Below are 24378 nucleotides of genomic sequence, written 5' to 3'. Positions count from 1 at the left end.
TTTCCTATCTCTCTCTCTGTAAGAGCGCTGATGGGGTTAAAGTATATATGGTGATTATGTCATGCGGTAAAGTGAGGTTCTAAAAAATCGCTTGAGTTAGCACCGTGTGTTTTTAAAGATATTGTTACTGTCTTATTAGGGAGAAATCAATGGCGTCTGCAGATGCCAGCCATTTATATAGCAGACGGGGCTTCTCTCGCCACTTTTTCTCCCAGCATCCTTCTCTCCGCGCGCTCCGTGGGGCGGCAGCGGCGGAGGTTATCCTGTGGTTAATGTGACATGGCTGTCTGCGACCTTGCTGGTTGTTAACTGCCCGGATTATTATTGTGATAATGTGGCAATTAAAAGGAAAGCACTCCATCAAAATAGTGGGGCTTATGGTCCTGGAGATGAATGCATAGAGATTACCAGCCAGGGGAAATGCATTAAGACTGCAATCCATTTCGTACTGTAGCCCACCTCCAGCAGCGGAGGCTATTACGGCTCATCTTCATTGATATCCATTCCCGATCAATAGCGCCAGGCTGAGGTAAAAATACGAGTAAATCAACAAAGCTAGAGTTGGTTTTCGATAAAAAGGTGGAAAAATCAAACCTCAACTCTAATTGCATATCATACGTCTACGCAGAGTGTCTTCTCTGAGCCGGCTTTGAAACAGAAAGTGGGCTAAATCGCTCATTGGCAGCTGTTTATACACTATGGATGCTGTTTTGGTTGTGTTCGAGTCACTCAAAAATCTTTCCGTCTGTCTTTTACAGATTCTTCCTGAAATTCTTTCTCAAGTGTAATCAGAACTGTTTGAAAAATGCAGGGAATCCCAGAGACATGAGGCGATTTCAGGTGAGGATGCACTGGAACAGACAAAAATGTGGTTTTACATGCACACAAACAGAGCGTGAACATGTTTTTTGTCTCCGTAGGTGGTGGTGTCCACCACAGTGAACGTGGACGGCCATGTTCTGGCCGTGTCAGATAACATGTTCGTCCACAACAACTCCAAACATGGGCGGAGGGCGAGACGCCTGGACCCTTCTGAAGGTAAGACGTGAATTTCAGCAAAATTACGCACATTTTGCTCCACCCAAAAAGAAAATTCTGTCTTTATTACTCACCCTCATATCGTTCAAAACCTGTAGGCTTTCGTCCATCTTCAGAACACATATTAAGATGTTTTTGATGAAATCTGAGAGCTTTCTGACCCTGTATAGACCGCAACTACTGATGTGGCCTTTAATAATGCACTCTGTTCTTGCGGTTCAAGGCCTACCACCTTCAAGGCCCAGAAAGGTAGTAAGGAAATAAGAAATAGCTAAATGATCGGTTATTATCTAAAAAAAAATGCGTTTTTGTAAAGGACATTTGGCCTTCTTTGCATGTTCACTTTGTAAACACTTGGTCGGTACTTCTGCAGCGATGTAGGACGATTTTGAAGTTGGAGGAAAAAAAGAGGTGGGAGTTTTTCAACCTACCCTAACTGTCTTGAACCGGAATATACAGAGTACACACAGATCTAGACAAGAGCATTTGAAGTTAGAAAGGTATATAAATTGTCATTTTTTTTTAGAAAATAACTGATCGTTTCGCTAGACAAGACCTTTCTTCCTCTGCCTGTGAGGCCTTTGAAGCTGCATTTAAACTGCATCAGTGTGACATTGGTGGTTCAACCTTTATTTTATGAAGCTATGATAGTACTTTGTGTCCACAAAGAAAACAAAAATAACGACTTTAACAATTTCTTCTTTTCCGTGTCAGTCTTCGTTGCGCGTTTAGTACGCCAGGAGTATTCAAACTATTCTCAAACTGCATTTGTTATAATGAAGTAAAACGTTATACTTGTTAGTGCTACTTTCTACTTCTTCACCTAGTTCTCAGAGTACAGGTAACCTCGCATCTGACTGATTGGGGATGCACTGGGTAATGTCGCTTTGATATGAAATGATGAAAGTTTGCTTGAACATCACCTCCCAGCTGAACTCAGAACAACTCCTGTATGTGGGAAATTGCACAATTAGCTTTGTGACTGTTTGGTGTGAAAACCGTCACTGCAGAATCACCGGCACTCCTGCGTCCCAATCGAGGAAAAGGAAAGTCGCTGCTCTACTTTTAGTAAGACTCTTCTGTAATTCTCCAAAGAGCAAAACATGAAGAGGAAGTCACTGATGGGAGATGGGCAGGCTTTCATCTTGAACACACTAGAATACCTATGCAGATATTGTAAAAGCGAACAGCTGTTCCTTTACACCCCAACAGGTGAATGCAAATCACTCCCAACGATTGTTTACTTTCATCTATTCATTTCACAGGTATCAAAATTCCCAGAGATGTTCACTTGCGCAACAAAGAGAGCATTCACAAGCAATCAGAAGTGATTTCAAGTCAAAAGTTTGGGAACTTTGCATTCCCATGTTGATGCTGAGGAAAGTGGCCGCTGGTGAATAGCACTATGTGCAGTAATGTGGTCTGAAGTTGCACCAAGAGCCCCTCGGTTTGCCTGTTAGCTCACCAAGCTGCGACCAATCAATTCCCATCCATAGCCAGTGGAGACTGGGCCAGTTGTTCAGTCAGCCTGTCTGTCTCCATACTGCCTGCTCAAAGACGGATTTACGATAAAAGACCAAAAAAAAAACTTAATGGTTTTATTGAGCTGAGTGATGCACAGACACCAAAGAAAAAAAAATCAAATGAGCTTTTACAGTCGTCAGACTTCCTGTTTTTCAGGTTTTTTTCATTTGCATTTGGGGTATGTGGAGAGTAGAGTAAAACACTGGTAAATGGCAATTAGTTTAATGATAGCGTTTCCCAAAAGTTGCGTGGACGTTGACACTGACCCGATCTAACTCAGTGCTTGTGTTGTGATCTTGTTTTCCGAAGCAGCCACTCCATGCATTAAGGCCATCAGTCCCAGTGAAGGATGGACGACAGGGGGGGCCACCGTCATCATCATTGGGGACAACTTCTTTGACGGATTACAAGTGGTCTTCGGCACAATGCTAGTTTGGAGTGAAGTAGGTTTTTATTTAATTTTTATTTATATTGTTATATTATTTATTTTAGTTATATTATATTATTATATTTTATTTTAAATGTATTATTATATTTTATATTAAAGAGCCAAATTATATTACTAATACAAATGAAATTTGTAATATTGAAATAATTATTGTCTAAATATTTATTATGTTTAAAATATTTATTTTTATTAAATTTTTAAAAACTTTTTACTTTACTAACCTTTTATTTTATTTTATTTTATTTTATTTTTAAAATAAACAAATTATTTTACTAATAAAATAAAAATATATATATTTCATTGTGTTGTATTGTACTTTAAAAGAGACAAACTATTTTACTAATAAAATCTAAATATCAAAATATTTTATTTTATTTATTATTGTAATATTTTCTTTCTAATATTTCTTAAAAATACAGTCCCATCTCTATAATTTCAATAAATCTACATTTTTTTATAAATAACTTGAAAGCTTTATACATTCATGTTCAATGTCACCAAAACACAGACAGTTTTAGAGACAAACAAGACACTACTCCAAAACAGATCCTTTTCCACTATATGTTTTAAAATCTATAACAGTGTCCTTTGAGTAATGAACCACTCTTTAGCTCCAGCATTAACTGTGTTTACATTGGAGACAGTGCTTGTGTATTGAGTGCTGACCACTGAACGTGTGCTCTGATGGCTTCTAGCTCATCACACCTCACGCAATCCGGGTGCAGACGCCCCCCAGACACATCCCCGGGGTCGTGGAGGTCACACTCTCCTACAAGTCCAAGCAGTTCTGCAAAGGAGCTCCGGGACGCTTCGTCTACACAGGTACACAACACTCTGCAACTGCCTGGAGCCCTTGCCACCATCTCCAGCATCAGAATACATTTCTGTCATCTTTCTCAGAGGTCCATCTTTGCTTGTCTTCTTTGTACGTTTTATCAAGCACCCGCCTTTGTTAGGCTAAAATATTGGGGCTTGTATTATTTGCAGTCCGTAAAGTCCGCTCTCTTGTGTCCGACGGGCAGGAACGAGTATCATTTAGTCAAATCGATCCTTTTATACACCGATTATTCCATCGGAATAATCCAGATGCCAGTCAAAGTAGGCGAAAGGTCAGATCTAGGACCGTTTGGCGTGATAAGAAAATGTCACAGCGACGGACATAAAAGAAAAGGAAAAAGAGGCCTGTGTTCAGGCTTTCTGTTATACATCAGCTTTATCTCAGTGTATTTCCCACGTTCTTTGTTCAAAGCAGCTCTCATTCAGATGCATTTGCCGTGTAAGCAGCAAAAAGAGACAACTTTACAATGGAGAGGACGGCCCTGTCTTACCTTCGACCGTTTCTTTGCAATGCTAATGTCTGCTCGGACCGACGAGATGATTTGACTGACAGCTGTACGCCGCGACGCTTTTATGAATCCCGCATTGTGAATAGCTTGAATTTTTCTTAAAGTTCAAAAGAAAATTCTCTGCGTGAAGGAAACGTGTTGCAAATTGTAAGGATGAATGAAACAGGACCTGTCGAATATCTCTGAATCAGAACGTAAGGTCATAGAAGATAGAGGACGTGTTTATATTTTATAAAATATATTGGAGGCTGTGCGCCTGATCTTTCTGTTTCTGAAAATCCTTTTCATTGTACGTTGCAAATTAGATTCACACATTCATATTTTAGTTTGTGGATTCACTGACGTACATCCAGCAACTTATTTACTGTGCCAGAGATGTGTGATATTCATGAATGTGAAATGAAGCGGGCTTTTAAATACTAAATAGGCAGATTGTGTATAATTGAAGAGGAATGAGAGTGCATCTAACCTCAGTGATGTCTTTCCCACTAGAGACTTCCCATAAGCCCCAGTGAGCTCAACTTTACACTGCATTCCAGCTCTGAGAAAGAAAAAAAAAAAGAAAAGAAGCTCACTTCTTATCGTCAGACACTTCCAGATGAACGCAAGCCAGTTTGAATATTTTGAAAGAGATACATTTAGGTCATCAGAAATTAAGCGTTCGGGCCGTAGGGAATGGGAGGGGGGATACATACATTGGCGAAGGAAACTGGCATTTCTGTGCAGACACAAATTATTTTTATCATATTCCTTTTATCTGCCTTTCATTAGCAGTAATGGACCCCAGAAATGCATCAAAGACGGTCAGTGTGCCCATTCTGCTGATTACAGGTTCGCTGCCTTATCTTTGCTGGAGTGGAAAGCCAGAGCAGCAGTGTTCAAAGCATGTCTTCACCGATATCACTGCTGTTAACACTGCCATCACAGGAAGTGATCTCACAGTCTTCAGATTGAGGCATCTAGGGCTGTTACAGAGATATTCCACCACGGCGGAAATCAATTCATTCAAATTTTTCAGTTTTTGTTGCATGGAATTTGAATTGGAATGTCAAGAAAAAGAATTTACTTTCCGGTTCATAGAAATTCAAAGAAATCCGTACAATTTTAATAATAATAAATGTTTTAATAAAAAAAAATATATTAAATGTAATATTATATATTAATTATATAAAAAATAGTAATAATTAAGGTACAGCTATTTTTAATAATTTCATATGTAACAGCTGTACATTATGTATGCTTATATTCTATATTATATGGAATTTTTAATTAAATTGATCATGTAATATTGGAATTGGAATTAAAATGAAAAATTTGAAAAGGAATTTACTTTTTCAGTTCATAGAAATTCAAAGAAATCCGTACAGTTTTAATGTCAAAAATTAAATTCCAATTTTTTTAGACTTTTTAAAATTATATTAAAATAAAATACATAATGTACAGCTATAATTTCATATATAAAGGCATATATTTTTAAAGTATATATTTATGTTTTGTGGTTTTTGAAGTTAGATTTATTGGAATTTGAATTAGAATGACAGGACAAGTAATTTACTTTGCAATTCATAGAAATTGAAAGAAATCCTATTTCAATGTCATAAATGTAATTTTTTAACGAATAAAAGAAATTAAATATGTAATGTTAGTTAGATATTAATTATATTTAAAAATATATATATTAACATTAAAATAATGCACAGCTATAAAAAGGCAGGAAAAGGAATTTAAATTCCAATTCATAGAAATTCAAAGAAGTCCATACAATTTTAATTTCAAAAATGTTTTTTTTTAATGAAAAAAAGAAATTAAGTATGTAATATTAGTTATATATTAATTCTATTAAAATAAAATAAAAAATATATATATTAACATTAAAATAATGTACAGCTATAATTTGATATATAAAGGCATATATTTTTATATTATATATTTATATATTTTGTGATTTAAAAATATGCTAATTGTTGTACATATAAATTCTGTTCATATCAGTTGTATTTCCTTAATTTAAAATTCAGTCTGCACTCTGTTTGCTCCCTCAGTTCAAATTCAATTAAAATTCTGTTACTGAATTGTAAATTAAAAGGCTTTCTCTGTTCACTTCTGAATATCACACAAGTCTGCTCTGCACCTGCTGGGCTGTGGCTTTATCATTCCTAGCACTACAGGGAAACGTCAAACCCTGGCTCCGTCCAAATTCCCCGAAAGCATTTCACGTGTGGCATGGGCTAGTTAGGACATCTTGTTAGATTAGCAGAATGTTAAGTCCATTTTCACTTTCAGTGTTGCAGCTGGTACCTGATAACTATTACGGCTCTGTTGCTTTCTCACATTTACTCTGTTCTCTGGCGCTCTCCCTTCGGAGAGATCTTCACTCTTATTCTGTTAGTTCTTCTTTCTGCCTGCATGCATCATTAAGTCCTTCAGTCCACCAGCTCGTGTCTCTCTCTCTTTCTCTCTGTCTGTCTCTCAGGGGGTTAAGACTCCCCAGGTGTTGGGTTAGAGGAAGGAGGGCGAGATGAGTGTGAAGAGCCTAAGGGTATTGACTTTCCTGGGAAAACACAGCTCTCTAAAATCAGTAGCCAAATACTGCAATAACTCAACAGCCATTGATCCTCTTTCCCCTACGGCCACATTGATCTATACATTACAAGCTCTGAGACTGGCGGCATGGATCCAGCCTACGCTAACACAACCCTCCCAATCGCCTGTAACTTACTGCCTCTGTCATTATAATCATAATAATAATACATGTGACCAGACGTAATACATTCAGTGCGATACAGCTCTGCTTTGCCAGCGTTCGAGCTGTATTTGGGGCATCAAAAAGTCAGCATTTGACTTGGCCTTTTGGGTATAGCATTTTATTTGATTGCCTCAGTCAAGAAGATCCAGCAGAAATAAAACTTGTATCTGAAACATCCTCTGCACTTCCTGAAAGGGGAGGGCTTATATTCCCTTAGCGGTGCTGCATGCATTCCAAGCAATTGCACAATATCCTAGAAACAGAGGCTGAGAGGATACTGGAGGTGCGGGACTGTTAATATGAAGAGCGCTGTTCTCCTGGGCACCAATGTGCCTGTCAGAACATGCCTGATGCCTTTCAGGCTGACAGCCTTTGGCATTGCAAACAAGAGCTGTAGCATCTTTGCTGGGTGAGACCTTTTGTTTAAAAGACTCTGGGTCACTTAAATAGGGTGCTGGGTTACAAAATGGGCAGGGGCAGGGTGTGCTTCCTCTCTGACCACCTGCTCGACCCCTTCCCGGTACCTGATTTTGGTTTGTTTAAGCATGAATTGTAGAAAAGGGGTTGTTTTGTGAATCTAGAGTAGGCTGGTGTAGTCCCAAAGGGTTAGGAAGGTAGGGTGTATTTGTTTTTGGCTCTAAGTGCACAAGTATATACATTATACAACTGTCAGAAGCGGATGTACTGTAAAACTTTTTAGAGTTAGCTTTAAATTATATTGCGTTTGTTGTATAGTAATAGAATTCAATACTCAAGAATTCTTGGCTGAAATAGAAACTGAAAATGATTATTTTAAATTAAATTAGTCAACTTTAATATATTTTAAATGATTTAATTATATTTTCTAATTATTTTTAAAATATTACTATATAACTGATGATAAATTAGGTAGTGTTAACATTTTTAGCGTATAAAATTATTCTTTTAATTATTTCGATGTCTTGGGCAACAGTTTCTGATTAAAATTTTACATTTTTTTTGTCGACTTTTTCTTTTTCGGTTGAAAACCAAAAATGTTATTTTGTGTCATTTTCAGTGTTCAAAATTCTGGTTCATCCCTGTATTTATTTATGTGACCCTGGACCAAAAAAAAACCGTCTTAAGTAGCATAGGTATATTTGTAGCAATAGCTAACAATACATTAGCCGCTTTTCCACTATCGGGCCGAACCGTTCTCAATGCGTAACCGTTCTGTTCCGTGCCGATCCGGGCCAGTCAGCACGGAGACGGTTTGATTTTCCACTGTGGTGCAGATAACGGAACTCTTTGGAATGTAAATACAAATGCGTCAGTCGTTGCTTTGGTAACGCAAAAAAGTAGGCAGCCCCGCTTCTACTATTATTGTCCTTTTGGACGCGATATGTATGTTTGAGTTTTTTTTTTCTTTTTTCTCGGCACTGTTTTGAACTTTTCTCAATGCCCTTCTCTGCAAGACACTGCGCTATAATTAAAAAAAAAAAACTTTTGTTTCTCTTTGCACCCTTCAGCTGTTGTTTAATTTTTCTTTCTGCCCAAATATCAATATTAGAGCAAATGTTTCATCCACAGACCAAAGTGTCTCAGCCATTTGTATTTATATTTACCGTATCTGTTTACTGCGCACCCGCTTAGCCATAGAGAAACTGGTAGCCAGGCAACAGCGTGGCGACGTCAATGCTCACACATTTTGCCAGCCCGGCTCAGCACGGTTGTCTAACCGTGCCGAGAATTCCGGGCCGAGAACGGTTTGTAATCGTGCCGTGCCGTACCAGGCTCAGGTGGAAACACAACTGGAACCGTACCCAACCGTTCTAAGAACGGTTCGGCCCGATAGTGGAAAAGCGGCTATTGTATGGGTCCAAATTATCAATCTTTCTTTCATGCCAAAAATCATTAGGATACTAAGTAAAGATCATGTTCCATTGGGATATTTTGAAAATTTCCTACCGTAAATGTATCAAAACAAAAATTTCAGACTCAGTGTGCAATGTCCTTTCATCTTAGGATGTGTTCACACTTGTAGTTCAGTTCGTTTGGTTCATTTGGTCCGGACCAAAAAGGAAAATGATACATTTGGTCCTGGTCCATTAGCGTTCACACTGGCATTTTTAACAGCGAACCTAAAGATACTGAACCTAAAGGCATAGTGATATGTTCGCGATCACGCAACACTCCAACCAAAAGGAAAATGCGCATTCGACTTAAAGCGGTGCTTAATTTTCACCACAAAGAGCTCATAAAAGGCACTTTACCTCCTTGTTGCTCCAGATTTGCCTTCTGCTCATTTTGTTTTGGATACACCATTTGTTCCCTTTGTGAAATCATGTCACATAGCATCGCATCTTGTCATTCCTGTTTTTGGTTCGTTTAGAAGTATTTGGTCCTTGTTGCGTTCATATTTCATTCGAACCGCACCAGAGTTCGTTTGGATGTGGACAGAGACAGATCTTTTTAGTGGTCTCGATCCGCGTTCACACTTACTCAAACGAACCGCACTAACAGAGCGATCGCACCAGAGTTCGTTTTAATCAAACCAAACTTGACAAGTGTGAACACACCCTTGTTTTGGACCCCACTGATTTCCATTTACAGACAAAAACAGTTAAAACATTCAGAATATTTTTAGGTTTGGACCAATGTGAGGAGGGGACTAAGAGACTTAGTACGTAGAACTGGAACAGATGTTGGGAATCATTGTGAGGGGTGGGATTGGATGTCAAAGCCATACAACAAAGATTTTCTCAATCTAGCTATGTAATTGCTGCAGCCTGAGGCCCGGGGAGTTGATTGGAAAATCCAGCTGGTATGCAACTTAAAAATCACGTGCTGGTCTTGGAACCTGCTCGCTGTGTTCTCACATCAGCCAGAGGTTCTGGCGCCATCCGCTACATAAGCTCTTTAAAACTGGCACTAAAGCTTAATGGCACAGGCTCTGTGGACGCGGCGGCTGATGTTTCTCAAAGACCGTTCCCATAGTCGGAGCTCGGAGAGGGACCAGGAGCAGTGCACTTGTTGCCCAGGCCGTGGAACAATGGGCCACTTTGTTACCTTTTCATCCTCGGCACGGGCAGATGGAACACATTAGCGGAACGTTCCACTGGATGAGCTCTGCGGGGCCGCCGAGCACGTAGAACAGGACCCGGCATGATGTCATCATTTCGTTCAGTTGTTTCACAGCTTGGACGCCGATGTGTTCGAGAGTCTCGCACTAGGAGGTGGTCTGTCAGCAGTATCCTGACTGTGGCGTATATTGGTGAGATGCTTTCACGGTAGCTGAAGTACAGCCTTTTAGTGGAATCCATAACCCGTCTGCTTGGATGCGGTAACTATATAATGTCAGATTTCAAAGGTTACATTCAGACACCTTCAACATTTCTCACATTGTCACAGTTTAATTTGCTATAGTTTAGAAAATGGTAATAAATTCTGACAATAACTCAAGAGTTAAACTGTATCAGAACAAATTTATCTTGATAATGTCAGATAACTTTGATAGAAAGATATGTAACAAAACATGGCCAGGTCAAAGTGTCAAATCATATTTTTGGTCCCTTTTTTACTGGTAGTCCACTGTATGAAGAATTTTTGGGTATAATATGTCACAGTTTGCTTTATTTTGCTATCCTCACTTACATAAATGAACTATAATGTCCTGCACCCACTAGTAAAAAAATATCAAAAATTATATCTGGTGTCTGAATAATCTTTGGTTTGACTGCATATTTGGTGGAGAATTGGTTTGGTCCTCACACTGCACATAGCGTGAACCATTAAATATAACTATTAAAAAAATAAAATAATTAATAATAGTAATAATAGTATTATTGCACATTTGGTGGGTTTTTTTTTTAAACAAAATAAGCAAAACAGTAAATAAAGTGTGAAAATATTATTATATTTTAAGGGAAAAAATACAATTAAATAAAAATACAATTATTTTATATTACACTTAAAAATACAATGCTAATATTTACATTTTCTTTCTTTCTTTTTCTTTTTTATATGAATTTTTAACATTTTTAAATCTAAAATCGGCAAACTTTTATTTTTATTTAGACATTCATATTTATATTTATTTATGTTAATCTATATCTTATTTACCCAGCACATTAAAAAAAAGTGCATTATATAATAATTGTATTTTTATTTAATATTCATTTTTTATTTCAATATATAATAGTATTATCACACTTTATGTATTATTTTGCTTATTTTATTTTAAAACTTAAATTTCTATTATTAATTATTTTATTTTTTATAGTTATATTTTTTTATTTTGGTTGTGTATGCAAAATATATCTCAGTATGATACTTTAAAACTTTGTGTCAATATTTCTTGGCTATGCACCATAAGAAACTATTTTAAATTAGAAGTTTTGATAATAATTTTAAAACTGTATTGAATTATTTAAACAAATGTAAATAAATAATAAATAAATAATCATTTAAAATACTGGATAATTCATCTAAAATTTCTTCTCTGAATTTAGAGTAACAGTTTCAGATCGAATTTTCCAATTTTTTTATTTTGGTCGAAATTTGTTATTTTTTGTTGCCAAAATGTTGGTTCATCTGTCTGTGAGGCCTTGATTTATTGAATCATGATGTACGTATTCCAGTATATCATATCGTGAGGCAGTTGGCGATTCCCAGCCCTGTAATAACTACACAGCACAACTCTCTGATATATTGAAATGTGTGCTGTAACTCGAATGTAGCGAATATTTCCAGTGTGGAAAGACTGAAGTGGAAGTGACATTAACACGCCAAGCTCCTTCCGTTACTCCTCCTCTCTCTCCTCGGAGACCGAGCAGTGACGCAGCCATGCTGATTACCCCTCGCATCCGTTTGCCTTACCGGCTAGATATGTTAATCATCTGCTGGGTAATTGCCTCTGTAGTGCCTTGATTAAGTTGAGTGACACGTCAAGGAAGTGTGCCTCAAAGCCATACTTCCCCCACCTGAGGAGCCTGTTATTATTTTGGAGTCACAGCCTAAAGTGTCCCCCCATGAAACGACTAATTATCCAACATTGGTTCCACAGGTCTCCTCTTTAAGAGAAAAGTGTCTCCTTTGATAGTAATATGAATCTCGGCTCTGTAGAGGAACAACACATTCCCCTGGTGGAGAAAAGCACTGCGCGGCTCATCAAATACTCAACCTCCTGCTCTTTTATTCCACTGATCTTATTTCCCGTCTCACACATGGGTAAGAAGTGATATAGCACAAACGCTTTCCGAACATCTCGCTCTTAATATATCATCTGACCAAAAGCGAAAATCATTTGTTGATTATCATCTGTCCCTAAAAAGCCAGACAGTGTTTCATAGTGCGGTGTCACACAGGGGTAAACCGAGGTTAGCTCAGCTTTCCTAATTGCTGCCATAACAGCAAAGCCCGTTCGAGCCGTAATTAAAAGTGTGTGGTTTTTTAGTGCGAGCGAGTCTGTGTTGTCTGCGTGTTTGAAGAGGCTGGGGTGGGTTTCTCTTCATCTTCCCTGGTGGCTCTCCACTTTAAAGCAGGCTGCGCGCCCTGCCTCTACTGTCAATCACAGTTTAAAGTTCATGAAATTTCTATGAGGATCGATCCAGGGAGGAGGAGGTAGGAGTGTTTGGGGGTTGCAGGGGTTAGGGATGGGGGAGCGGGCCGTAATGATTGATCAGAACTTGCACTTTGAATCTCACTTCTTGTTTTATTCCTTCAGAGCGGTGCGAAGAAGCGCATTCGGATTTTTCCGTCAGTTGCGTAGCAATGCGTTTCCACGTGGCGCGACCTTTTTGACGTGAGGACAAAGAGGAGATGGATGGGAAATCGATGGCACGCAACAGGGGGTCTTCAGACGTTTGTCAACAAGCCAGATCGGCCACCTCGCGGCGACAGACTAGAACGAGAAAACAAATCGCTTCCTCTCACGTCGCCCCGTCGCGCGTCTGTAAATGTCTTCCCCCTAAAGAGTAGCGGGGGCAATCTAAGTGCGAGATACCCATCTGCAGGTGAAAGAGCCGCTCGGAGCCATTCTCTCCCATATCAATCATGTAGCACATGAAAATGAGAAATTGAGGCGTGTTGCGTCGGAATCCGAAGCCGCATCAAATTCCCCATTCCATCAATGCGCCTCCCACGGACAGAGCAGGGCTTGATCAAGTGTTTTAGATGGGCCGAGGGCTCCATCTGAAATCGTTCAGTCTGCGTTAGAGGGAGACCACTGAAATAGCCTCTCTCTGAATGGCGCTGACACAGTTGCGATTGTGGCCTAGGGGGGCATGACTACGCTTACGATGGCTGCATCACAGGGGCTAAGGAGGAGAGAACGGGAATGGATATGGCACCTAAAAAGCCCTGTGTTGTAAAGACAGACGCCATCAGGGAGAGGGGAAACATGATCAGCCGGGGGGCCTGTTGGAAAGTGGGAACAAGAGAATGTAAATAGAAAAACAGAGGAGGGTAAATAGATGTAAGCCCATCGGAGAGCATGGATGTAAACAAGTGTAGACTGAACGTATATACAGTTGGCGGGAGACAAGTTATTGGGGCTGGGCTGGGAAATTAGGGGCTGTGATGGCTTGTGGAGCAGGGTTGTGTGCCATTCACAATAGTTTTTAGGTTCTGGTAACACTCCTAAATTGGAATTGAATTTGAACTCAGAGTAGTTTTTAAATTTTAATTACATTTTAGAATTTGACTTACAGAAACAGCTCTGCAATTTGAATGTAAGGAAGTGGATTTAAAATTAAACGGAATACAAAGAAATGAAAAACTGTACATTTTAAGTATAAAAGCAACTTTAAAATCTGGCTTGACAAAGTGTTTAAAATGCATTGAAGGTTTAAAGATGGATAGATGGATGGATCAAACAAACGAACAAATGAAAGAACAATGGATTGATGGTTGGATGAGTGGAACGAATGATTCAATGAATTCTAGACAGATAGGTAAGTAGATAGAATGATGGATGAATGGAACGCACGAACGAGCGACAGATGGATAGATATGTGTTAAAACAAACAAATGATTGATGATAGATGGATGGATGTTTGGATGGAATGAATGAACGAGCGATGGATGGATGGATGGATGGAATGAAAGAAAGAACTAACTTTAAAGATTGATAGATGGATGGAACAAACAAACAAATGAAATAATGATGGATGGATGATGGATGGATGAGTGAAACTAATGAACAAAAGAAGGATGGATGGATGGATGGATAGAGCAAACTAATGAACAAACAAACAAACGGTGGATGGATGGAAGGAAAGAAAGTATGAACGTTAGATGGCTAGATGGAACAAACAAATTAACAAATATATGAAAGATGGATGGATGGATGGAATGAAAGAAAGAACGAATGATGGATGGATGAGTGGAACGAATGAACAAATGATAGATGGATGGAACGAACAAACAAACAAATGATGAATGGGTGGATCAAATGAACGATGGATGGATGGATGGATGGAACGAATGAGCAAACAAACAAATGATGGATGGATAAATGAAAGGAAAAACGAACAATGGATGGATGGATGGATGGATGGATGGATGAATGGAACAAACAAAAAAAATGAACAAATGATGGATGGATGGAAGGAAAGAAGTATGAACGATGGATGGCTAGATAGAACAAACAAATGAACGAAAGATGGATGGATGGATGGATGGATGGAATGAAAGAAAGAACGAATAATGGATAGATGAGTGGAACGAATGAACAAATGATGGATGGATGGAACGAACAAACAAACAAATGATGAATGGGTGGATCAAATGAACGATGGATGGATGGATGGATGGAACGAATGAGCAAACAAACAAATGATGGATGGATAAATGAAAGGAAAAACAAACAATGGATGGATGAATGGATGGAACAAATTAAAAAAAACAAATGGATAGATGGAATGAATGAACAAACAAACAAACGATGAATGTATGGATGAATGTAATGAACAAACAAACAAATGCATAATGAATGGATGGATGGATGAATGAAAGGAAAAACGAACAATGGATGGATGAATGGATGGAACAAATGAAAAAAAAAAAATGATGGATAGATGGAATGAATGAACAAACAAACGATGAATGGATGGATGAATGTAATGAACAAACAAACAAATGCATAATGAATAGATGGATGGAATGAATGAATGAACAAACTAACGAATTATCAAATGAGCGAACCATAGACGGATGGATCGAATGAGCGAACAAAGATAGATAGACCGATGGATGAAACAAATAAATGATAATGAATGATAGATGGAACAACGATACAATAGATCAGTTTTTAATTTGTTTTATGTGGAGCCAATTATTAATTTACATTCTTTGCTTTTCCTCTCATTCTGGTTGTATATCTTTTCCTCTCCTCTTTTATTTCCCTCCTTCTTTTATTAGTAAGCATTGCCCTCATTAGATCTGGCTATCATGAGTTGGTACGTGTTGAGTGGTTTCCCAGTCAGCCCTATTTGACCTCTGACTTCTGCAGAGCGTGTAATAAGAACAGAGAGGTATGCTGGGATTGATTTTAGAGTTTCACGCACTACCTCTAATTTGCTAGATAGATAGTGCTCCGGCGAGCTCATATGTGAGGACAAACGCAGGTGTGCCGTGCAGGTTAACTGCATGTCAGAGGTCAAACGCTCCACGGTTTTGCTGATGTGTGTCGATGATGGGGGACACGATTTAGACCCGACCCTGCAGTGCTGATGATCAAAATCTTGACAGTAATAGATCTAGTTATGCAAGCATATGAGGAAATGCTTTTTTTTGTCTCTTATATGGCGGCTCATTGTGTTGTCCCGTCCCACTGGACATCTGAAAGAGGAAATCATATTAATCTTTCGCTGTTACCTCACACTCCAAAGCAACCTTCTATTTAGCATCAGCAGATCTCAGTGGAGAGTGTGATAACCTTCAAACGAGAACGAGAGAGAGAGAAAAGAGATGTGCAGCCCCACAGCGCCTGCAATAAGGAGATGATTAAATTAATAATAAATATACATCCCTCTATTCGTCTCCTCCAACACACACACACACACACACACACACACACACACACACACATACTCTCGCCACCTCTTCAGCGAACTGCATTATCTTTCCCTTTTCGCAATCGCACGTCAGGCACAGCAAAGACGCGTGGATGGCTGAGAGGAAGGGAGAAAAAAATCAATACAAATTACGACGGAGAAAGTGGCACTGATGGCTAGAATTGCAGCATATGTTTACACTAAATCAGGCAATCTATCTTCATATGGGCTGTGTAATGCAGGCGGGGTCAGGGTTCGGCCCGCGCACACACACTCTCCAATTACTCCCACTTCTCCGCGGGAGGCAGCCGTATCGATTGGCTGAGAGGACAGAGGCCCTGCAGGCAGCCAATGGGGCGCTGGGGTCAAAGTTCAGGGGGATTTTAATAAGAGAAGTAATGGGCTTAATTTCTTGGGGGTGTGATAGAGAGACAAAGCCCTCCCTCTCATGTCCCCTGTCCGACGGTTCATTAAAGTGCAAGTTTTATGGGATTGCTTTGTGAAATTGCTCTCATGGATGCTTGTCTTCCTTTTCTTTCTTTCCTTCCTGTCTTTTCTATCTCACTTTCTTTTTCCTTCCTTCCTCATCTTTTGTTCTTTTGGTTTTTATTTTGCTCATTCACTTATTTGTTTGTTTGTTCATGTGTTTGTTCATTTGTTTTTTGTTCACTCCTATCCGCCTTTTTTTCTTTTTGCTTGCTTGTTTTTCAGTTATTTGTTCTTTAATTTGTTCATGTGTTGTTCACTCCTTCCTTTTGCATTCTATTTTTCCTTTTTATTGTCCTTCCATTTCTCTTTCTTTCTTTTGCTTGTTTTTTGTTTACTTGTTTGTTCATTTATTTGTTAATGTGTTTGTTTACTCCTTCTAAACTTTATTTGTTTCCGTCCTTCATTGAATCCCATTTTTTCCTGTCATTTCTTTCTTTCTGTCTTTCTTTCTTTCCTTTTGCTTGTTTTTGTTTACTTATTTGTTCATTAATTCATTCATGTGTTTGTTTACGCTTTCCTTTATTTGTTTCCTTCCTTCTTTGTATTAAATTTTCCTTCCATTTCTTTCTTTCTTTCTTTCTTTCTTTCTTTCTTTCTTTCTTTCTTTTTTCTTTCTTTTTTCTCTCTTTCATTCTTTCTTTCCTTCTTTTACTTTTGCCTGTTTTTGTTCACTTGGTTGTTTATTTATTAATTCATGTGTTTGTTTACTCCTTCCTTAATTTTTTCCTTCCTTCTTTGCATTCTGTTTTCCTTGCATTTTTAACTTTCTTTCTTTCTTTCTTTCTTTTTCTTTCTCTTTTATTCTTTCTGTCCTTTTACTTTTGCTTGTTTTTGTTTGTGTTTGTTCATTAATTCATTTATGTGTTTGTTTACTCCTTCCTTCGCCTTCATTTGTTTTCTTTCTTCTGTGCATTCTTTTTTCTTTCCGTTCTTTCTTTCTTTCTTTCTTTCTTGTTTGTTTTATGTTTACTTATTTGTTCAGTAAGTTGTGTATGTGTTTGTTTACTCCTTCTTTACTTCATTTACTTCTTTCGTTGCATTCCATTTTTCCTTTCCTTTGATTTCCTTTCCTTTTCTTTCCTACCTTTCTTTATCTTTATCTCTCCTTCTGTCTTACACTCTTTTTTTTTTTTCCCTTACACCTTATGTCCAGATGGCGGTGATTATCGCATAGCAGACCGTCCAAAAATGACACAACAAAACAACGGCACGTAGATCGCTTACTGAGTCTAATCACACTGCCATTTGATCAAAACCGCAGTTCTCCTGACTTGGAGAAGGAACGTGATCGTTTCCACAGCGCCTTTCTCAGAGCGTCCTGAGAGACTGTTCCCTCACTTTCACGGGGGCATTGAGTCACAAAGACCCCCACACACCCCCCCTCCTCAGCAACCGCTGTCACTCCGCGAGCTCTTTTCTCCTCCTCGCCGTGAAACCGGCTCAAACAAATTTGATTTAGCAGCTCGCCGAGACCCATTCCCGAGGAAAGAAAACAAATATTGTTATAATGGTAATAACATCTATTTGCCGCGCACGACAAACGGCACCGGGCCCTTTGAAAAGAGGCCCCTGCTCCTGCGCAGCCACCTTATTCTTATTCATGAAAGCACCGCTTATGCATATTAGTGCAAACTAGGTATTCTACTCGCTAGCATTTGGACTGTCAATCATCCTTACGGAATACAAGAGGCAAGGGTGACAAAAGCGGACCGGGCAAGAAGGCTGACAAATTGTCCCCAAAGTCAAATTTGACAGCCTTTTATGATTAATGGGCTTGATTATGGAGAAATATCTCCCTAACTGCTTTTCGGGTGTTTCTTTCTGCCGTCGTATCGCGACAGAGATGGGAAAGAGGGGCTAAGCAGAGGTGCTGTTTGCACACAGAGAATGAAATAAACGTGAGCAGGGTTGAGTGAGAAGAAAAGAATTGAATTAGGCAGGAAAGGTTAGAGTTGGGGAATAAAGAAGTGTAAAGAGGGACAGGAAGGCCATAGGGCCTCACTAAACACTTCATAAAACAAATTCACACAGGGGGAAGCCTGGATTGATGCCACAGGGACGAACGTAAACAAACATACAAGAAGAAACGTACACAGACACACGCTGATATTTAACCCCGCTGAGCTCTGGGACGTCACGGATGGCAGAGGACTCTGGGAAATGGTCTGTTTTTAAGAGAACTGCAGTCAATTAAATCAAATAAACATCTTATTTTTGCTTTCTCCCACAGCTCTGAACGAACCCACCATAGACTACGGCTTCCAGAGGCTACAAAAGGTCATCCCTCGACACCCCGGAGACCCAGAGAGGTTACCTAAGGTAAGCGGTCGGCAGAAAATGCTTTCGCTGCAGATTTTGTTTTCCCTGGCTGTGCTTTGGATTTACACAAGCTCTCCTGCATTTGAAAGAAACGCTTGACATAAATTTGAAAATAGGTGTAAAGCATTCGCTAGATGGGAGTTGAGTATTTCAGCTTCAGATTTGGCGTTGCATCTCCATTCGTGTTTTCTTATGTCTGTGAAGCAAACCTTGATTCTGAAAGCCTGAGGGTCTTCTGTTTGATAGTGTAGAAGAGCAACTCGTACTGGCTTGTGAATGAAAAAACAACTGTTTGCGTGATGCTGGCTTTGAGAGGGTGAGATGGAGGTTAGATCGGCGCTGTTATGCATGCTGGTGGCACATTGCAGCTTTGGGGCAGCAACAAGCAACAAATCAAAGAACAAAGCTGATATGCAGCCGACTGTGTGTGTGTGTGTGTGTGTGTGTGTGTGTGTGTGTGTGTGTGTGTGTGTGTGTGTATATGTATATATATGTATATATATGTATATATATATATACAAAACACACATTCACACACACACACATCGAGTCAAGCGCAAAAACTCAATGTGCCGTCAGGTGCCCTGGGCGGTTTGCCGCCTGGTTAGTATGAAAAGATTATTTTCCCCTAAAAAGGCAGGAAGCTAAGTGAGAGAGATTCTTTCGGGCAGGGCGCTGGTGTAGGAGGGGATCAGATCTGATGCGGACTGACACTTTAAAACAGCTGCCAAATTGAAACCATTTATCAAAATCTGACATCTGAGATCCAGTCACCAAAAAAGCAGTTTATTTGTAAATTGATACTAATAGTGAGCATACATTGTCTGGCCGCTTTGATGCCGCGATACGTGGCAAGGGGAGACCGCCAGCTATCACCTCTTATATACTTATACATTCAAGAGGAAAACTCAATAAGAATGTAGACAGTTTTTTTTTTTTCACACCGTCTTTTTTCTCCTCCCGGTGCCTCAGCTTTTTTGACACAGTCCTATAAATAAATAACCAAGTAAATACATAAAGCAGTAAGTAGGTATATAAACAACTAAGCGAATGAATAAGTAATTGAGCATGCAAATAACTAAATAAACAAATAAATATAAACTTGTGACTGTGCCTGAACAACCTTGTTTCTCAGTTTATCATCTTTTTTATAACAGATGTGTACATATATAAATGAAATATACAAAATGTGTTACAACACACCCATATATAAATTTCTTTTTTGCATAACAGATGTGTTTGATGATATTTTAGCATATACTTGACTCCTTCCAAATCCTTGATCAGATCTGCAGCTTGTGTGCCAGCGATGGCCCCAGCATTTAGAAACCCAGCTGTGTTTGTCTGACGACCTTTGCTGGGGCCAGGCGTGTATCAGGTTTATCTATAATTTCATTTCCAGTCCCGGGTTTGGCCGTGAGCACACACCTCTCCATCCAGATAGATCAGGAATATGGATGCGATTCAGGACGCTGCTCCGTCCCGCAGGCAGCTGTGTTTTTCGCTGGCATTCGGGACACACATTCACAGGCAGTCCCAGGTTACCGTAAGGTTAACGACCTGTGAGATCCACTCTAACGGACACCTGGATTATAGCGTGTCTTATAAACTCTCTTAGCAACCATTTCCAACACAAGAAAAATGAATGCACAGTAAATGAACCGAAAAAGTCCTGTTTGCATGCTAAAATATTTATAAATGGGCTTTCTGCTCAGTCAGAGAAAATATGTGACCCTGGACCACAAAACCAGTCTCAAGTAGCATGGGTATATTTGTAGCAAATTCTTTTTATGCCAAAAATCATTAGGATATTAAGTAAAGATCATGTTCCATGAAGATATTTAGTAAATTTCGTACTGTAAATATATTAAAATAAAATTTTGGATTAGTAATATGCATTGCTAAGAACTTCGTTTGCAAGACTTTAAAGGTGATTTTCTAGTATTTTGAGTTTTTTTTCACGCCCAGATTCAGGATTTTCAAATAGTTGTGTCTCAGGCAAATATTATCTTATCCTAACAAACTGTACATCAATAGAAATCTTATTTTATTCAGAGTTCAGATGATGTATAAATCTCACTTTCAAAAAAATGACCCTTGTGACTGGTTTTGTGGTCAAGGGTCACATATGCACTTTATGTACATGTGGTGGCTTCCAGAAGCCATGAACAAAGCAGATTAGGGAGATTGGGGCTAGTTGTCACAGTTTGAACTTGAGTGAATAGTCAGTTTCTCTATAGATGCAAATCTTGAAATGCTTTTAAACTTTACACTCACTGATCTTTTGTGACATGCCCCAATCATAATGCATATTGTTCTCCCATTTTGCTTCCTGTCAGTTCTGATCTGTCCTATCACAATAAAGGCCAAAATGGCAAAAAAAAAATAAAAAATAACGTACCATCTGCACTACACCTAAACCTACCCAAATAGTATAAACAAAATCGAATGTAATGTAAAAACACAATTGCAAACATGCCGTTTTAGCTTGTTTTTCGATCTCTCATCTTTCAGCTCTTTCATTTTGAGTCATGTTTTTCACGGGATTCGTACCCAAGGATTCCACCATCCTAGTTCCAATTCCGTGCCGGCTAAGCTACCGAGCAAACTTGTTGCGTCTGAAAAGCGAAACATGTGGAGCCTTAATCATAACTGTGTGCTAAAACATTACAAGTGCTCGCTGTTTTACCGCCCATAGTGTTCATTTCTGTTGGAAACTGCAGTGATATGTACTTATTGGTTTCCACAGGTACGTTTTTGCCATGAGATCAGGTAGGATTAGCTTTTTTAAATTTTAGTTCATAGGATAAAATTCATACAGTAGTTATTCAGATATCGTATGTGTGACAGCTAACCCCGTGTTCCTTTTCTAGCCCTGTTTATTCTCCTATGCGCTTTAAGGTGGAAGTAGATTATTGACTTCCTTTGCCTTCTCATGTTGGCACATTTTACTTTATCAGTTGCTCTTTATTAGCACGATAAGCTTATATGTGTGTGTGCAAGTGGCAGGTTGCTTGTGTGTGTGTGTGTGTGTGTGTGTGTGTGTGTGTGTGTGTGTGTGTGTGTGTGTGTGTGTGTGTGTGTGTGTGTGTGTGTGTGTGGTGGACCTCTGTTCGCCCGGCTCAGTGTGTGTATGTGATTTATCATTGTTAGGGGACCTGTCGGATGGCTTGCTCTCCCGGGTCAGCTGATCTGCTCTCGCCAGGCGCTTGAGAACCATCCTCCCATAATTGAGCCCCTGGAAAGAAAGCAAGGGGAAAACAGGAGGAAGAAAAGATAGGAGGAAGATAGAAACAGGCTTGTCGGGAGACAGCCTTCAGGGCTAGAGAGCCGGGCCAATCTAGAGTTAAACAGACTCACCTTGTTACCTGTGCTGAATGAACTGTAGAGCGTCTGAGCGACTCCTCGTGACCCATTCACCCGCATACGCTTCTCTCACACACACACACACACACACACACACACACACACACACACAGACAGCGGGGGGCCGGGAGTGCTGAGATGGTTTCATGCTGTGATGCTGTGCTGTGGAGGTCTGTGAAGAGGAAAAAGAGAGGAACACAGCATCTTGATGCGCCGTAACACGTGCTCTCTGCCTTTTGGCAGGTAGAGTGAAGAGATTAACATGCAGACATGAATCCAGCTCATCCAGAACACCTCTCAGGGGAGGGAGCCACTCACATGCCTCCCCGAGCGAAGCTCTCGGAGAGTCCAAACCCTTCCCGGCCTGTCTCTTAAAAATAAGGGTCCAATTAGAACCTAGAAGAGTTTTGCAGACCGCTGTTCCGCAAAGAACTTTTTTCCTATATTTCGTAGTTCTCAGATGATGCTGATGCGAAGGACAATGCTGAATGCATATTATGCATGTATAATTTCACATAGTTAGGATAATTAAAAAAGAGAGGGAGATATCGTTTGTTTTTGACATTGGGGATGCATCCAAACAAACTTTATGGTACTTTAGTGCAAATTTTACATATCACTTGGTAATATGGCTAATACAGTATTTTGCCTAGTGTTTCTACTGTTATTTTAGTATTATTTTTGTACCATTAAAGTGGTATTAAATTTGTGTGCTTTTATCTTTTCATTTTTTTTTTTTTTTTGGATTTCACTAATTAAGGATACTTTTATTTCACTTTCCATTTAGTTTAGTTTTAATGTTTTGTATTTACCGTAAATTTGTGTGCTTTAGCAACTTATTTCAGTTAGTTTCAAGGGTAACATTTCAAATTTTTTGTTAGTTTTATTTATTTATTTATTAGTATTGTTTTTTTTTTAATATTACTAATTAGGCATATTTTTATTTCACTTTCCATTTTGTTTACTTTGAATTATTATTTTTATTTTCAGTTAACAATTTTAGTGCTTCAGCATAAACTTATTTTAGTTAGTTTCCAGATTTACATTTCTAATTTTTGGTTAGTATTTTTTTATTTTTTTTTATTTCACTAATTAAGGATATTTTTATTTCACTTTTTATTTAATGATTTTAGTGCTTCAGCATAAACTTTTCAGTTAATTTCCAGGGTGAGATTTATATATTTTTATTTTTTTATTTTATAATCACTAATTAAGGATATTTTTATTTAATTTTCCATTTAGTTTAGTTTTAATGTTTTATTTATTTCCAGTTAATGATTTAAAAATTAGTTTCCAGGGTAACATGTCTATTTTTTGGTTAGTTTTATTTATTTATTTATTTATTTATTTATTTATTTATTTATTTTATATAACTAATAAAGAATATTTTTATTTCACTTTCTATTTTAGTCTAGTTATATTTATTTATTTCAAGTTAATGATTTTAGTGCTTCAGCATATGCTTATTTCAGTTAGTTTCCAGGGCACCATTTCTAATTTTTTGTTATTTTTAACTTTTTTTTTTTGTTGTTGTTATGCAGATAAATTACACTTCTGCTGTTGTTAAGGAATTATGCAACTTTTCAGTTTAATAATTTTGCAAAATGTTCTGACGTGTTAATTAAGTTGCAAGACAACAGAAGTTCGTGTAAAGATGAAATTACCAATAGATTTATTTTTAAGTTGAGCCCATCTTTTTAATTTGCATTCTGATCTAAAATACATCATTTATTAAAATAATATTTATTCGTTTTAAACACTATGGCCCGGTTTCACAGACAGGGCTTAGACTAAACCAGGATTAGGCCATAGTTCAATTAGGACATTTAAGTAATTTTTATAAACATGCTTAGAAAAAAACATTACTGGTGTGCATCTTAAGACAAAACAAAGGCACTGATGTATTTTAAGATCAATCAGTGCAATTTTATTTCAGCTAAAACACCTCAGACTTACATTTTAGTCTAGGACTAGACTTAAGCCTTGTCTGTGAAACCGGGGGTATAAGTACTTTTAGTACCAGTAGAACCAACAGACAACTCTAGAACCCTTGAAAAATGTTTTTTCATATCAAGATGATCCAAATAA

At 38.4% G+C, this 24378-nt stretch overlaps 1 protein-coding gene across 1 annotated transcript in view; it reads left to right on the top strand.

Moving 5' to 3' along the window:
- LOC141288088 (transcription factor COE3) overlaps window positions 1–24378 on the top strand; it is a 113393-nt gene that overhangs the window by 78783 nt on the left and 10232 nt on the right. Inside the window, exons 7-11 of the mRNA XM_073820202.1 lie at window positions 759–840; window positions 921–1038; window positions 2872–3005; window positions 3706–3832; window positions 18836–18924. Coding sequence (XP_073676303.1) covers window positions 759–840; window positions 921–1038; window positions 2872–3005; window positions 3706–3832; window positions 18836–18924 — 550 coding nt within the window. The remainder of the gene's footprint in view (window positions 1–758; window positions 841–920; window positions 1039–2871; window positions 3006–3705; window positions 3833–18835; window positions 18925–24378) is intronic.

This window comes from Garra rufa, chromosome 16 (assembly GCF_049309525.1).
Source record: "Garra rufa chromosome 16, GarRuf1.0, whole genome shotgun sequence".
Taxonomy (NCBI): Eukaryota; Metazoa; Chordata; class Actinopteri; order Cypriniformes; family Cyprinidae; genus Garra; species Garra rufa.
The sequence above is the reverse complement of the archived record's forward strand: the minus strand, read 5'-3'. Positions and strand labels throughout refer to the sequence as shown.